Here is a 15,000-nt window from a genome sequence, read left to right on the forward strand (position 1 = left end):
ACAGACTGTGTCTGCCTCCTTGACCCCGACTGGAAGACGATTCCAGAGGAGAGGAGCCCGATAACTGAAGGCTTTACCCCCCATAGTACACTTAGAGACTGTAGGTACCACTAGCAGGCCTGCACTCCGGGATCGTAATGTTCTCGAGGGACAGTACGGCACTAGTAGCTCCTTAAGATAAGATGGTGCCTGGCCATTTAGAGCTTTGTAAGTGAGAAGAAGGATCTTGAATTCTATTCTAGACTGTATAGGGAGCCAGTGCAGAGAAGCCAACACAGGAGTAATGTGGTCCCATTTCCTGGTTCTAGTCAGTACACAAGCTGCAGCGTTCTGGACCAGTTGAAGAGTCTTTAGAGACTTGCCAGAGCACCCTGATAAAAGAGAGTTACAATAATCCAATCTGGAGGTAACAAATGCATGAACTAGTTTTTCTGCATCATTTTGCGACAGGATATTCCTGATCTTAGATATATTACGAAGGTGAAAATAGGCTGTTCTTGAAATTTGCCTGATGTGAGAGCTGAAGGACATATCTTGATCAAATAGAACTCCTAGATTCCTAACAGTGCTGCTAGATGCCAGGCTGATGTCACTAAGGACAGTCACATCACTAGAAAAAGTCTCTCTGAGGTTCTTAGGGCCTAGCACAATAACTTCAGTCTTGCCTGAGTTAAGTAGCAAAAACCTTCTGGTCATCCAGGTCCTAACGTCCTTAAGGCACGTTTCTAGCTGATATAACTGACTGGTGCCATCGGGCTTCATTGATACATAAAGCTGAGTATCATCTGCATAACAATGAAACTGTATGGAGTGTTTCCTCATAATATTTCCAGAGGAAGCATATATAATGTAAAGAGAATTGGTCCAAGCACTGAACCTTGTGGGACTCCATGGCTAACTTTGGTGTGCATAGAGGACTTATTATTAACATGTACAAACTGAGATCGGTCTGATAAGTAGGATTCAAACCAACTTAAAGCAGTCCCTGTAATTCCAAGTAAATGTTCTAGTCTGTATAATAGGATCTGATGGTCAATGGTGTCAATAGCAGCACTAAGATCTCACAAGACGAGCACAGAGAGAAGTCCCCTGTCTGAAGCTAGAAGTAGATCGTTTGTAACTCTAACTAGTGCAGTCTCAGTGCTATGGTGGACTCTAAATCCTGACTGAAACTCCTCAAATAAACTGTTGTCATGGAGAAAGTCACACAGCTGTTTAGCGACCACCTTCTCCAGGATCTTCGAGAAAAAAGGAAGGTTGGATATAGGCCTATAGTTAGCCAGAGTGTGTGTGTGTGTGTGTGTGTGTGTGTGTGTGTGTTGGTGTGAGTATGTTAGTGTGTGTGTGTGTGTGTGCGTGTGTGCGCGCGTGTGTGTGTGTTGTGTATTTGATGGTGTAACATGAATAAACATCAAATGTCACCTCAGTCCATTTAACCCTTTAACCACATTAACGCTGCGTGGCTGAAACTCACAGCATGCCCCCCCCCCCCCCCCCCCCCCCGAGCTCCTCCCCCCCGAGCTCCTCCCCCCCGAGCTCCTCCCCCCTGAGCTCCTCCCCCTCACCTGTCTCACCTGTGAGAGCTCGTCCTTCAGCATGGCTCTGCTGTGTGTGACGTGGTTCTGTGCAGTTGCAGCATGTTGTAGTTTGATTTTGTTTCCATTAAGTTTCCCTCATGTTTATTTTTCCTCCCCCCCCTCCTCCCCCCCTCCCCCTTCTGTTCACTTCCTGTCTGGCCGACTCTCTCTGTTGCCACCATCTTGGTTTCCTCCCTCCGCCATCTCCACCACTGCATCCTGGTGCTTCCATTCAAACCATCCACACACACACACACACACACACACACACACACACACACACACACACGCACGCCAACCCCAGGGTGAAAATTCCTTCCTGCAGGCCACCGTAGCGAAGCTGGGCCCGCTGCCGAGGATTCTGGGAGACATCTCTCGCTGCCTGGCGGCGCCCACGCCGGTCCAGCAGCAGCTACGACGCTTCCAGGAGCACAACTCGGCGCACAACATCAGCGGCAGCCTGTCGTCAGGGTTACAGCGGATCTTTGAGGACCCCGCCGACAGGTAACCAATCAGCTGCCAGATCCTACATCACCTGGTCTGAGTAACACTGCAGTCCCTTTAATGTCCAGCAGGGGGCAACTACACAAATCTGATGGTGTAGAAAGTCGATGATGAACCGGGTTTTTACTTTGTAGAATAAATCAGCGTCTTTGATTATGAGGAGTGACCGATGACCAAATATGGTCACTTCCTGTGACTGAATGTTCTCACTGAAAACATCCATCTCCTCAGAGCGTCTGCGAGAACAACCAAACGCTGAACAAAACATTTATTCAGGTCGCCATGGCAGCGACTTGTCAGTCACAGGTGGCCCCGCCCTAACTCCTCCCCCTCTATCGATCTCCTCCCCCTCTTTCTAACCCCTCCCCCTCATTCTGGTTCTTCTGTGACCCTAAATGGTACCAAAATGTACTAAATGAACGTCACGCTGTGGTTAAAACGTGAAACTAGAGATTGAGAAACTGATGAGGAAAATGTTTACTGAGGGAGCAACATGACCTCAGAGTCGCCCCCTGCTGGACATTTAAATAATGCAGCTTTACACACTTTTTCTAAAACCTGTTTTTTCATCAGTGATGTTTAAAGATGAATGTGTCACTTCCTGCAGCCGCAGCGACGCCCGCAGCCTGCAGTCCCAGGAGCTGATGGAGGGTTACGGTCGAGGTCAGCGCCCCCTGCTGGCAAAGCAGCATCCCTCCACCCACACCAGCTTCTCAGACCACGAGGAGCGGGACAGCCCGCTGCCCAACGGACGCAGCATCTCCATGGTGGACCTGCAGGACGCCCAGAGTCTGCACGGCCCCCCAGGACCGCCGCCGCACCATGAGGCCCCGCCCCGACTCAGCAGAGTGGGCTCGCAGGCCTCCATCGGACACGCCCCGCCCCCCCCTCTTAACTTTCCCCACTCCAACCCTCTCACCCCCCAGCTGCCGCCCCACCAGACCAAAGCCCCGCCCAGAGACGCTCAGCCGCAGAGCGCGCCGCAGGTGAGGCGGCCGCTGCACCCGGCGCTCAGCCAGCAGCGCAGCCTGCAGCCGCTCTCCTTCCAGAACCCGGTCTACCACCTGAGTAACCCCGCCCACAGCCTGTCCACACGCTCCGCCCACTCGCTGCACCGCGACTCCAGCTCGGAGAACCTGAGCACCGAGAGCTCCCACAACAGCCACAGCAACTCCGACGACTTCGGCAGCCAGGTGGGCGTCAAAGGCCGCGTGGCGTCCAACAGCAGCCTGGACGAGCTGGGCAGCAGGCGGAGCACGCAGAGCGAGGAGTGTTCCACGCCACGCCGACACGCACCGCCGGACCTCCCACCTGGTGCTGCCACAGCCGTCGCCATCCCCCGTCAGAGCACGACGGCGGGCACCGCCCACATCGTCAAGGTTGAGCAGCAGAGCAGGGCAGGGGGCGGAGCCAGGACGCCACGCTCAATTCCTCAAACCTCGTCGCTTCGTAGCAGCAGCAGCGCCAACACCGAGCCGACGCCCGCCACAGGCCAGGCCAACCGCCAGCAGACCCCCTCCTCTGTGGAGAACGTGGCGCCGCCCATGAGGAGCGCCACCAAGCAGGCACAGCAGGTACTACACCAACACACGGGACAGGAAGAGACATTTCTACAATCAATGAATCTAATATTTATGTGGACAAAAAAAGTGTGTTTGTGATGAAGTGTCTCAGGTGTTTGATGATGTCACTGGTTGGCGCTCAGGTGGTGTCTCCGGTGGAGACGGTGGCGGTGGCGATGTCGCCAGTGGAGAGGACGGCGGCCTGGGTGCTCAACAACGGACAGTACGAGGAGGAGGAGGAGGGAGGAGAGAAGAGCAGAGAGGAGGGCAAGAACACGGAGAAGGTACAAAACAAACTGAAACTGAACGCTCTGACACCTCGTGGTTAAAACTCATTCAACATAGCAGGACATTTAAAAATTGACTTTTTGTTTTGACCCTCCTGGGACTCCGTATAGTTTCAAATTCAAACTAAACTCACCAGATTTTTAAAGAATGTGTCTGATGTAAATAAAACATGTTGAATAGTACTCAGTGATCACAGTGATGATGATGTCACTCTGACTCCGCCCCCCCCCCCCCTTTAAGTACGAGCTGGAGATCTCCCGTCTGAAGGAGCGTCTGCGGGTGTCGGGGCGTCGTCTGGAGGAGTACGAGCGGCGGCTGCTGACTCAGGAGCAGCAGATGCAGAAGCTCCTGCAGGAGTACAAGAACCGCCTGGAGGACAGCGAGGAGCGTCTGAGGAGGCAGCAGGAGGAGAAGGACAGCCAGATGAAGAGCATCATCTGCAGGTACGCAGAGACTCCGCCCCCTGCTGGCCTGCAAGTGCAATGACACCAAACACCACCCACTTAGTTTGTTTGTTTGTTTGTTTGTTTGTTTGTTTGTTTGTGTCTGAGTGAGCGGTGATTGAATTCAGGCGTCACATGTTTTTGTTGCTTTACAACCGTGTGTTTGTGCGTGCAGGCTGATGGCGGTGGAGGAGGAGCTTAAGAGGGACCACGCGGAGATGCAGGCGGTGATCGAAGCCAAGCAGAAGATCATCGACGCTCAGGTGACACCGACGTCAGAGCAGCTCTGCACACACACACACACACACACACACACACACACACATCAGTTAATCACTGGAGAGTCTCTGAGTTCTTGTAGACGGAGTGACGGGCTGTGTTAGGCGCACAGCGGCCTCGTCGTCCGTCCGCAGGGATCATTAAATAAAGTTTATTTTGAATGTGGGCGTGGCTCAGAGAGGAAACCAGCAGCAGATTTAGATCTTTTGTGTCTCTTCATCTCATCGACTCTTCACTGATTTCAGGTCAGTAACGGATGTGAGGTTAACCAATCAGGCAAGTAGTGACTGTAGCCCGCCTGGCAACCCTCACCCCCCCCCCCCCCCCAACACCTCCTCACCCCGCCCCCCCCCCCCCCCCCCCCCCCCCACCACGCTGTTTTTTGAAAACACGCTGCCAATAAGGAGTGCTGACACACCTGAGCACCCAATCACAGAGCAGATATTTACAATACTCAAGTTTTATTACCCAGAATTCATAGGGAAACACATCAATGGATGTCGACACTAAGCGCCCAGGAAGTGCGTCCACTGTTAAAGCCAATTGTACCTGGTGGCCAAATGTGGTATTGCAGCGAGATGTTTTTGAGCTACATCAACTTAAAAACCTTTTTTAAAACCATCAGGTTCTAAAAGTTGTAAAATGTAATTAAAGCTGAATTCAGAGATATTTCACGGGAACGAGACTCACAGTGAGCAGCTTTCATAGGAATGAACGGAGCTCCGCCTCCAACGCTGGATCCATTCTGTCACACCTCCATGACTCTTTACTTTCAGTCCAATCAGAACTCGGCCCTTTGCTGCATGTCGCTCGCCCCACTCTCTCTCTCCCCCCCGAGTGCTCAGGCCGGTCAAAGGAAACAGACTTTCAAACTAAAGTCCAAAAGGTTGACCTGTAGGAGGCGCTCTGATTCTTCGTTCTTGGTTTCAGGTGTTTTTGGTGTTTGGGTGTGTCACGCTCTCACCTGTTTTATTTCTGTTTGGCTGCCCCCCCCCCCCCCCCCCCCTCTCTGAACCAGCAGAGAGTCCCGGGACGTCAGAGGGTCCCACAGTCACTCAGGTGTTTGATCATCTGATTTCAGATCAGTTTGACTCCCTGCAGCAGAGCTTCACTCTCACTCTTTGTTTGTTTGTTTGTTTATTTATTTGTTTGTTTGTTTGTTTGTTTATTTATTTGTTTGTTCTTTTGTTTATTTGTTTGTAGATTTCAGTTCTTCGGGCTGTTTTGTGTTTGCTGCCCTCTGACTCTCTGTGTTTCCTGATGTCGGGTCAAAGACACAACACGACAATCAGTGACAGTTTCACCTTCACACACCGTCAGTGATGTCATCAGAGTTTAGCACGACGACCTTAAAAAGAGATTCAGTCCTACAAGAAACTGAGAATCATTTCAGGGAACACTTGAAAGCTCACAGGTGCTGACAGGAAGTGACCAAAGGTGCTGACAGGAAGTGACCAGTCAGAGCATGGGATTAGATTTTAGGGTTTTCTAGAGATTTTAAGGGATTCCTTTTCATCTTAAACTCGGAGGCGATAAAGCGCTGCAATGTGTTTTTTTACCCGACAGTCAGATCGTCACAAAGACGGCATTTTGTTTAGCATTTCTCAGTCTGACTTCCTGTCCCGCCCCCTTCCCTTTGTCTCCGTCCATTCAGGAGAAGCGGATCTGCTCCCTGGACGCGGCGAACTCCCGGCTGATGTTGGCGCTGGCGCAGGTGAAGGAGCGCTACAGCACGCCGAACCTCCGCAACGGCCTGTCACCCACCAACCCCACCAAACTGTCCATCACTGAGAACGGCGAGTTCAAGAACAGCAGCTGCTGATTGGTCCGGGCGGGACACGAGGAGGCGGAGTTTAAATAGTCTGAATTTAAAGAGTCTATAAATACGAGTGTAAATAGTGTGTGTGTGTGTGTGTGTGTGTGTGTGTGTGTGTGTGTGTGTGTGTGTGTGTGTGTGTGTGTGTGTGTGTGTGTGTGTGTGTGTGTGTGTGTGTGTGTGTGTGTGTGTGTGTGTGTGTGTGTGTGTGTGTGTGTGTGTGTGTGTGTGTGTGTGTGTGTCACAGAAGCACAGTGAGGAAGAAACGAACCAAAAACTCAAAACGCACTCGACTTTTTCTAAATGACTTTTTTTATGTTTTTTGTTTTTTTCTCCTCGAGTGGATTTTTATTTTGTTTTATTTCAGAGTGGATTTCTTCTTCTTTTATTTGACCTGACGAGCTGTTGTTGTTGTTGTTGTGTTCTGAGGTTTTTAATTTATTCCTCCACGTCGCCCCCTTGTTGCTCATCTACTGTACTGACTCCTGTAGGGTCAGGGTCAAAGGTCACACCTGTCTGCTGTCCACATGTGGAGAATAAAAGCTGCCTGAAAGCCTGAGCGTTGCTTCTCTTTTGTCGTCTCCATGGAAACAAAAAATGTGAGAATCAAGATTCAAATGAATAAATAAAAAATAAAATGATTTAAAGGGATTTCTGGTATTTTTTAAAACGTTTCCGTAACGTAAAAATACATTATTATTATACTTATTTTATTTTGAAGGCTTTAACAGAAGTAGCATACATCATCCCGCTAGCTGACGGGGACCGGGAGACCTGAACCAGAAGGCCCCGAGGATCCGAGAGTCCCTGCTGGAGGACGTTAAAGACGGTTTAACCGAACTGACCCGAAGACGAGTTAAACACAAGAGGAAATAATACTACATCCGTCATGAACTTTCAAAATAAAAGCACCCCGGATGGACACAAGTATGATTTAAAAGAGAATAAATAAATTTTGAAGCTCTCAATAGTTCCTCTACTTTTCTCTCCTTCATGATTTTATGTTTTTTTTCTGTAAGCATGAAGGTTTGTTTGGGAGGTCATGGAGTTACCTGTGTCAGGTGATCAAAGAGTATGAATGAATATGGAGGTTCACTAGTGTAAAGGGTTGTGCAGGTGTTCTGATGTAATGAAATCTGTGCCCAATGATGTTTGTTGAAGAAACACTGATATATACTTGACATGGGTGACACACGCCCCCTGCTGGCCATGAAACATGATTCTTCTTGAACCTGAGAGTTTGATGATTACCTGCAGATCACTTCAGGATCCAAAACTGGACAAATGTGTTTCTGTTTTTCACTTTTTGAAAACGTGCTTTAACGACTTTTATTATTTGGGTCCCCACTCCTTCTGGAGGTCATTTTCAGGGACAGTTAAGCAGGAACGCATCGTGCACATACTTACCTTTATCCTTTCCACAGCCTCCATACATGGGAGTGCACGCTCGCCACCAGCTCCCCCTTATTGTTCATTATGATCACGAGTATCAAACAATGTGTGGATGCATGTCCCCTCAGGGCTTCTGTATGTATCTTTATGCCGTTATTTTGCAATCAGTGTTTCTCCTTATTTCTTCTGCTTTACATTTTTAGCATCTGATATCCTGCACGTCACAGACGAGCGGCAGATAACCAGCAGCGTCTCCGTAGCTGCGACACCTGGAGGACCAAAGAACAGAAGAAGAGGAAGGAGGCGTACACCGCTTCGTGTTTTGTTGTTAAGTTTTTTATTTATGCTTAAAAAAGAAAATTAAAAGACAGAGGAGGTGGTGATCAAAGAAAAAGAAAAAATATATATTCAAATATCTTTATACTTTCTATTCATATATGATTAACAACGCAGAGAAAAGAACTCCGTAGTGCTGAAGTAAAGTTCAATATAGACTTTTTATAACAAAATAGGCAGTTTAGGGGTTAAATATCTCAGAATCTCATTGTACAATAATCGTCTGCGTGGAGGCGGCATCTCCAGGTCAGAATCACACCAGCGACATCGTTTTCATGGTAAGACACTGACGACGCTGACGGACGTCCGCCCAGCGCGTCTGACGGGGTTCAAACTCGCGTCGTAGAGGGCGCCGCTCACACAGACACCAAACACACACTGATGATGATGATTTAAATGTCTGACGAGGTCACTCAGTGCTGACGGAGAGAATATTTCAGACTGCTTCACGGGGAAGACGCCAAATCTGGAAATTTGAGAGTAAAAATCCAAATTCTAGAAAATTCATGAAATTTCAGTTTATTTTTAAATTTTGGATTAATTTGAACAAACTTTTTCTTCAAACCTGTTTTCACATTTATTAGAGATAAACGTTTTAATTTTATTGTTTGTGTATTTATTTGATTCATGACGGAGTTTAAAGGTCACAATAAACGAAAGAAAACATCTCAGAGATTTAAAGATTGAAGTAGTAGAAATAGAAAATTAAGAATCTAAATATTCTGAAAAATTTCCAAATTCAACGAGAATTAAAGTCGTGGGAGAACGGAGGAGAAATATTTTACGAAAAAACACAGAATATGTCGGGACAAAGTCGAAATATTCTGGGGAAGAAAATCCTCAAATTACGAGAATAAAAATGTATTTCGGGATAAAGTCGTAATATTGTGTGTAAAATGACGTAATAATTCAAGAAAATAGTCGTAATGTTATACGAAAAACATTCAAGAATAGTAATAATTTGAATAATTCGTAAGTAAGACGTAATATTTAGAGAATAAAGTCGTCGTATTTTAAGAAATATTGTGGACCTGAAAAAAAAGTTTTTAATGAAGCACATTTTCTGCTCGTTACAAGAATGAAACCAAAGAAAAGTCGTGATTTTGAAAACTACGACATCCTGAAGACGGGATTGTTCTTGTTTCGTACGAGAGCTAAAGTCCGCAGAGTTCTCCGTCTTTGGAGTTCCCGCTCTTCATGAGAAACAGGCTGAAATATTCTCTTCTTCATTTGTTTTTAAATAATCAAAGACAGAAATGACTCGAGGAGATCTTCGTGTTTCTGCAGTGAAGGAAGAATTTTTAATGTCGAGCGTCTGAACTCATCGAACGCGGTCGAGCTAAACGTGTGAAATGTTCGAGGATGAAATCAGAACTCATCGAGAGAAAAAAAAACAAGATGAATCCTCATTTAGTTTGAGCAGGAAGATTAGCGATCGTAAAGGTGAATTCAGAACATTTCATAATCAAAACACACAGCGCCCCCTAGCGGCAGAGCAAGAACCCTGCAGAGCGTCCTGACAAACATCCTGCAGCAGCGAGGAGCAAAAAGAATCAAAGAGTGTAAAAAAAAGAAAGACAAACGATGAAATGAGCGCAGAACTGAAGAAGAAAAGCTGTGACATCAGACACTGAGGCGCAAGGGCTGATGGGAAATAAACAGGGGAGTTAATGACATGCTGTTAAAGCTCAAACGTGCAAAGTTCTGCTTTTTGTGTCTCCGCCGAGTCTGAAACTCCGTCCACCCGTCCGTCCGGCGACGCTCACCTTACAAGACGAAAAAAAGGGGGAAAAAAACCCACAAACAAAAAAATAGATAAAATCTGCATCGTACGTTTCTTCTTTCTTCTTCTCCTCTTTAGTTCTCCTCCCTTAAACATTAAGGAGCCGTACCGTGTTGAGTGTGATGTCGTCTCACTTCCTGTGTGCTTTACTCTGCTGGTCAGGAAACCCAACATGGAGTCTTATTCAGGCAAAGATAGAAAAGAAAACGACGCTCCGGTCAGCCGCTGTGTCGTCGATAGGGGGAGGGGCGTGAGGAGGGGCGTGGAGGTCGGGGGGGGTTAGGGGGACGGCAGCCGTCTGCAGTCGACTTTAAATTTCAAAATAAAACAGATCTAGAGAGAGGAGCGTAGAGCAGACGAGAGCGTTGATCCTCATAACTTCTCCTTGGACTGAACCCAGATGAACGGACCCGACTGCTCCTCGATGATCTGCTTCACCTGATCGTAGATCTCCTCCAGAGTGTCGCCCTGAACGATGGCTGAAAGGAGCACAACAAAAAAATGTTTGTAAGAATCTTTTTTTTTTTTTTTTTAAGATTTATTTTTGGACTTTTTGTGCCTTTAATGTAGAGAGAGGACAGTGGATAGAGTCAGAAACCAGAGAGAGAGAGGACAGTGGATAGAGTCAGAAACCAGAGAGAGAGAGGACAGTGGATAGAGTCAGAAACCAGAGAGAGAGGACAGTGGATAGAGTCAGAAACCAGAGAGAGAGGACAGTGGATAGAGTCAGAAACTAGAGAGAGAGAGAGAGAGAGAGAGGACAGTGGATAGAGTCAGAAACCAGAGAGAGAGAGGACAGTGGATAGAGTCTGAAACCAGAGAGAGAGAGAGGACAGTGGATAGAGCCTGAAACCAGAGAGAGAGAGGACAGTGGATAGAGTCTGAAACCAGAGAGAGAGAGGACAGTGGATAGAGTCAGAAACCAGAGAGAGAGAGGACAGTGGATAGAGTCTGAAACCAGAGAGAGAGAGGACAGTGGATAGAGTCAGAAACCAGAGAGAGAGAGGACAGTGGATAGAGTCAGAAACCAGAGAGAGAGAGAGGACAGTGGATAGAGTCAGAAACCAGAGAGAGAGAGAGGACAGTGGATAGAGTCAGAAACCAGAGAGAGAGAGGACAGTGGATAGAGTCAGAAACCAGAGAGAGAGAGGACAGTGGATAGAGTCAGAAACCAGAGAGAGAGAGGACAGTGGATAGAGTCAGAAACCAGAGAGAGAGAGGACAGTGGATAGAGTCTGAAACCAGAGAGAGAGAGGACAGTGGATAGAGTCTGAAACCAGAGAGAGAGAGGACAGTGGATAGAGTCTGAAACCAGAGAGAGAGAGAGGACAGTGGATAGAGTCAGAAACCAGAGAGAGAGAGAGAGAGAGAGAGGACAGTGGATAGAGTCAGAAACCAGAGAGAGAGAGAGAGAGAGAGAGGACAGTGGATAGAGTCAGAAACCAGAGAGAGAGAGGACAGTGGATAGAGTCAGAAACCAGAGAGAGAGGACAGTGGATAGAGTCAGAAACCAGAGAGAGAGGACAGTGGATAGAGTCAGAAACTAGAGAGAGAGAGAGAGAGAGAGAGGACAGTGGATAGAGTCAGAAACCAGAGAGAGAGAGGACAGTGGATAGAGTCTGAAACCAGAGAGAGAGAGAGGACAGTGGATAGAGTCTGAAACCAGAGAGAGAGAGGACAGTGGATAGAGTCAGAAACCAGAGAGAGAGAGAGGACAGTGGATAGAGTCTGAAACCAGAGAGAGAGAGGACAGTGGATAGAGTCTGAAACCAGAGAGAGAGAGGACAGTGGATAGAGTCAGAAACCAGAGAGAGAGAGGACAGTGGATAGAGTCTGAAACCAGAGAGAGAGAGGACAGTGGATAGAGTCAGAAACCAGAGAGAGAGAGAGAGAGAGAGAGAGAGAGAGGACAGTGGATAGAGTCAGAAACCAGAGAGAGAGAGGACAGTGGATAGAGTCAGAAACCAGAGAGAGAGAGGACAGTGGATAGAGTCAGAAACCAGAGAGAGAGAGAGGACAGTGGATAGAGTCTGAAACCAGAGAGAGAGAGGACAGTGGATAGAGTCTGAAACCAGAGAGAGAGAGGACAGTGGATAGAGTCAGAAACCAGAGAGAGAGAGGACAGTGGATAGAGTCTGAAACCAGAGAGAGAGAGGACAGTGGATAGAGTCAGAAACCAGAGAGAGAGAGGACAGTGGATAGAGTCAGAAACCAGAGAGAGAGAGAGGACAGTGGATAGAGTCAGAAACCAGAGAGAGAGAGAGGACAGTGGATAGAGTCAGAAACCAGAGAGAGAGAGGACAGTGGATAGAGTCAGAAACCAGAGAGAGAGAGGACAGTGGATAGAGTCAGAAACCAGAGAGAGAGAGGACAGTGGATAGAGTCAGAAACCAGAGAGAGAGGACAGTGGATAGAGTCAGAAACCAGAGAGAGAGAGGACAGTGGATAGAGTCAGAAACCAGAGAGAGAGGACAGTGGATAGAGTCAGAAACTAGAGAGAGAGGACAGTGGATAGAGTCAGAAACCAGAGAGAGAGGACAGTGGATAGAGTCTGAAACCAGAGAGAGAGAGAGAGAGAGAGGACAGTGGATAGAGTCAGAAACCAGAGAGAGAGAGAGGACAGTGGATAGAGTCAGAAACCAGAGAGAGAGAGAGGACAGTGGATAGAGTCAGAAACCAGAGAGAGAGAGAGGACAGTGGATAGAGTCAGAAACCAGGGAGAGAGAGGACAGTGGATAGAGTCAGAAACCAGAGAGAGAGAGAGGACAGTGGATAGAGTCAGAAACCAGAGAGAGAGAGGACAGTGGATAGAGTCAGAAACCAGAGAGAGAGAGGACAGTGGATAGAGTCAGAAACCAGAGAGAGAGAGAGGACAGTGGATAGAGTCAGAAACCAGAGAGAGAGAGAGGACAGTGGATAGAGTCAGAAACCAGAGAGAGAGAGGACAGTGGATAGAGTCAGAAACCAGAGAGAGAGAGAGACAGTGGATAGAGTCAGAAACCAGAGAGAGAGAGGACAGTGGATAGAGTCAGAAACCAGAGAGAGAGGACAGTGGATAGAGTCAGAAACCAGAGAGAGAGAGGACAGTGGATAGAGTCAGAAACCAGAGAGAGAGGACAGTGGATAGAGTCAGAAACTAGAGAGAGAGGACAGTGGATAGAGTCAGAAACCAGAGAGAGAGGACAGTGGATAGAGTCTGAAACCAGAGAGAGAGAGAGAGAGAGAGGACAGTGGATAGAGTCAGAAACCAGAGAGAGAGAGAGGACAGTGGATAGAGTCAGAAACCAGAGAGAGAGAGAGGACAGTGGATAGAGTCAGAAACCAGAGAGAGAGAGAGGACAGTGGATAGAGTCAGAAACCAGGGAGAGAGAGGACAGTGGATAGAGTCAGAAACCAGAGAGAGAGAGAGGACAGTGGATAGAGTCAGAAACCAGAGAGAGAGAGAGGACAGTGGATAGAGTCTGAAACCAGAGAGAGAGAGGACAGTGGATAGAGTCTGAAACCAGAGAGAGAGAGAGAGGACAGTGGATAGAGTCAGAAACCAGAGAGAGAGAGAGGACAGTGGATAGAGTCTGAAACCAGAGAGAGAGAGGACAGTGGATAGAGTCAGAAACCAGAGAGAGAGAGAGAGGACAGTGGATAGAGTCAGAAACCAGAGAGAGAGAGGACAGTGGATAGAGTCAGAAACCAGAGAGAGAGAGAGAGGACAGTGGATAGAGTCTGAAACCAGAGAGAGAGAGAGGACAGTGGATAGAGTCAGAAACCAGAGAGAGAGAGAGAGGACAGTGGATAGAGTCAGAAACCAGAGAGAGAGAGAGGACAGTGGATAGAGTCTGAAATCAGAGAGAGAGAGAGGACAGTGGATAGAGTCAGAAACCAGAGAGAGAGAGAGGACAGTGGATAGAGTCAGAAACCAGAGAGAGAGAGAGAGGACAGTGGATAGAGTCTGAAACCAGAGAGAGAGGACAGTGGATAGAGTCTGAAACCAGAGAGAGAGAGAGAGGACAGTGGATAGAGTCAGAAACCAGAGAGAGAGAGAGGACAGTGGATAGAGTCTGAAACCAGAGAGAGAGAGAGAGGACAGTGGATAGAGTCAGAAACCAGAGAGAGAGAGAGGACAGTGGATAGAGTCAGAAACCAGAGAGAGAGAGAGGACAGTGGATAGAGTCTGAAACCAGAGAGAGAGAGGACAGTGGATAGAGTCTGAAATCAGAGAGAGAGAGAGGACAGTGGATAGAGTCTGAAACCAGAGAGAGAGGACAGTGGATAGAGTCAGAAACCAGAGAGAGAGAGGACAGTGGATAGAGTCAGAAACCAGAGAGAGAGAGGACAGTGGATAGAGTCAGAAACCAGAGAGAGAGAGAGAGGACAGTGGATAGAGTCAGAAACCAGAGAGAGAGAGGACAGTGGATAGAGTCTGAAACCAGAGAGAGAGAGGACAGTGGATAGAGTCAGAAACCAGAGAGAGAGAGGACAGTGGATAGAGTCTGAAACCAGAGAGAGAGAGGACAGTGGATAGAGTCAGAAACCAGAGAGAGAGAGGACAGTGGATAGAGTCAGAAACCAGAGAGAGAGAGAGGACAGTGGATAGAGTCAGAAACCAGAGAGAGAGAGAGGACAGTGGATAGAGTCAGAAACCAGAGAGAGAGAGGACAGTGGATAGAGTCTGAAACCAGAGAGAGAGAGGACAGTGGATAGAGTCTGAAACCAGAGAGAGAGAGGACAGTGGATAGAGTCAGAAACCAGAGAGAGAGAGGACAGTGGATAGAGTCAGAAACCAGAGAGAGAGAGGACAGTGGATAGAGTCAGAAACCAGAGAGAGAGGACAGTGGATAGAGTCAGAAACCAGAGAGAGAGAGGACAGTGGATAGAGTCAGAAACCAGAGAGAGAGGACAGTGGATAGAGTCAGAAACTAGAGAGAGAGGACAGTGGATAGAGTCAGAAACCAGAGAGAGAGGACAGTGGATAGAGTCTGAAACCAGAGAGAGAGAGAGAGAGAGAGGACAGTGGATAGAGTCA

At 47.8% G+C, this 15,000-nt stretch overlaps 2 protein-coding genes across 27 annotated transcripts in view; one reads left to right on the forward strand and one right to left on the reverse strand.

Annotated features, from left to right (window-relative positions):
* rasal2 (RAS protein activator like 2) overlaps positions 1 to 7,028 on the forward strand; it is a 77,558-nt gene extending 70,530 nt beyond the window's left edge. The window contains 6 exon segments of the mRNA XM_065953469.1: positions 1,903 to 2,081; positions 2,689 to 3,655; positions 3,787 to 3,927; positions 4,172 to 4,374; positions 4,550 to 4,637; positions 6,308 to 7,028. Coding sequence (XP_065809541.1) covers positions 1,903 to 2,081; positions 2,689 to 3,655; positions 3,787 to 3,927; positions 4,172 to 4,374; positions 4,550 to 4,637; positions 6,308 to 6,475 — 1,746 coding nt within the window. The 3' untranslated portion in view covers positions 6,476 to 7,028.
* Positions 7,029 to 8,175: 1,147 nt separating this feature from the next.
* The window catches only part of LOC110005370 (discs large homolog 1-like protein), a 105,833-nt gene continuing 99,008 nt past the window's right edge, over positions 8,176 to 15,000 (reverse strand). For all 26 annotated transcript variants that reach the window (XM_065953491.1, XM_065953473.1, XM_065953472.1 and 23 more), the window contains one exon: positions 8,176 to 10,459. In XM_065953491.1, coding sequence (XP_065809563.1) covers positions 10,353 to 10,459 — 107 coding nt within the window. In that variant the 3' untranslated portion in view covers positions 8,176 to 10,352. The remainder of the gene's footprint in view (positions 10,460 to 15,000) is intronic.

This window comes from Labrus bergylta, chromosome 4 (genome assembly GCF_963930695.1).
Source record: "Labrus bergylta chromosome 4, fLabBer1.1, whole genome shotgun sequence".
In the NCBI taxonomy this organism is placed as follows: Eukaryota; Metazoa; Chordata; class Actinopteri; order Labriformes; family Labridae; genus Labrus; species Labrus bergylta.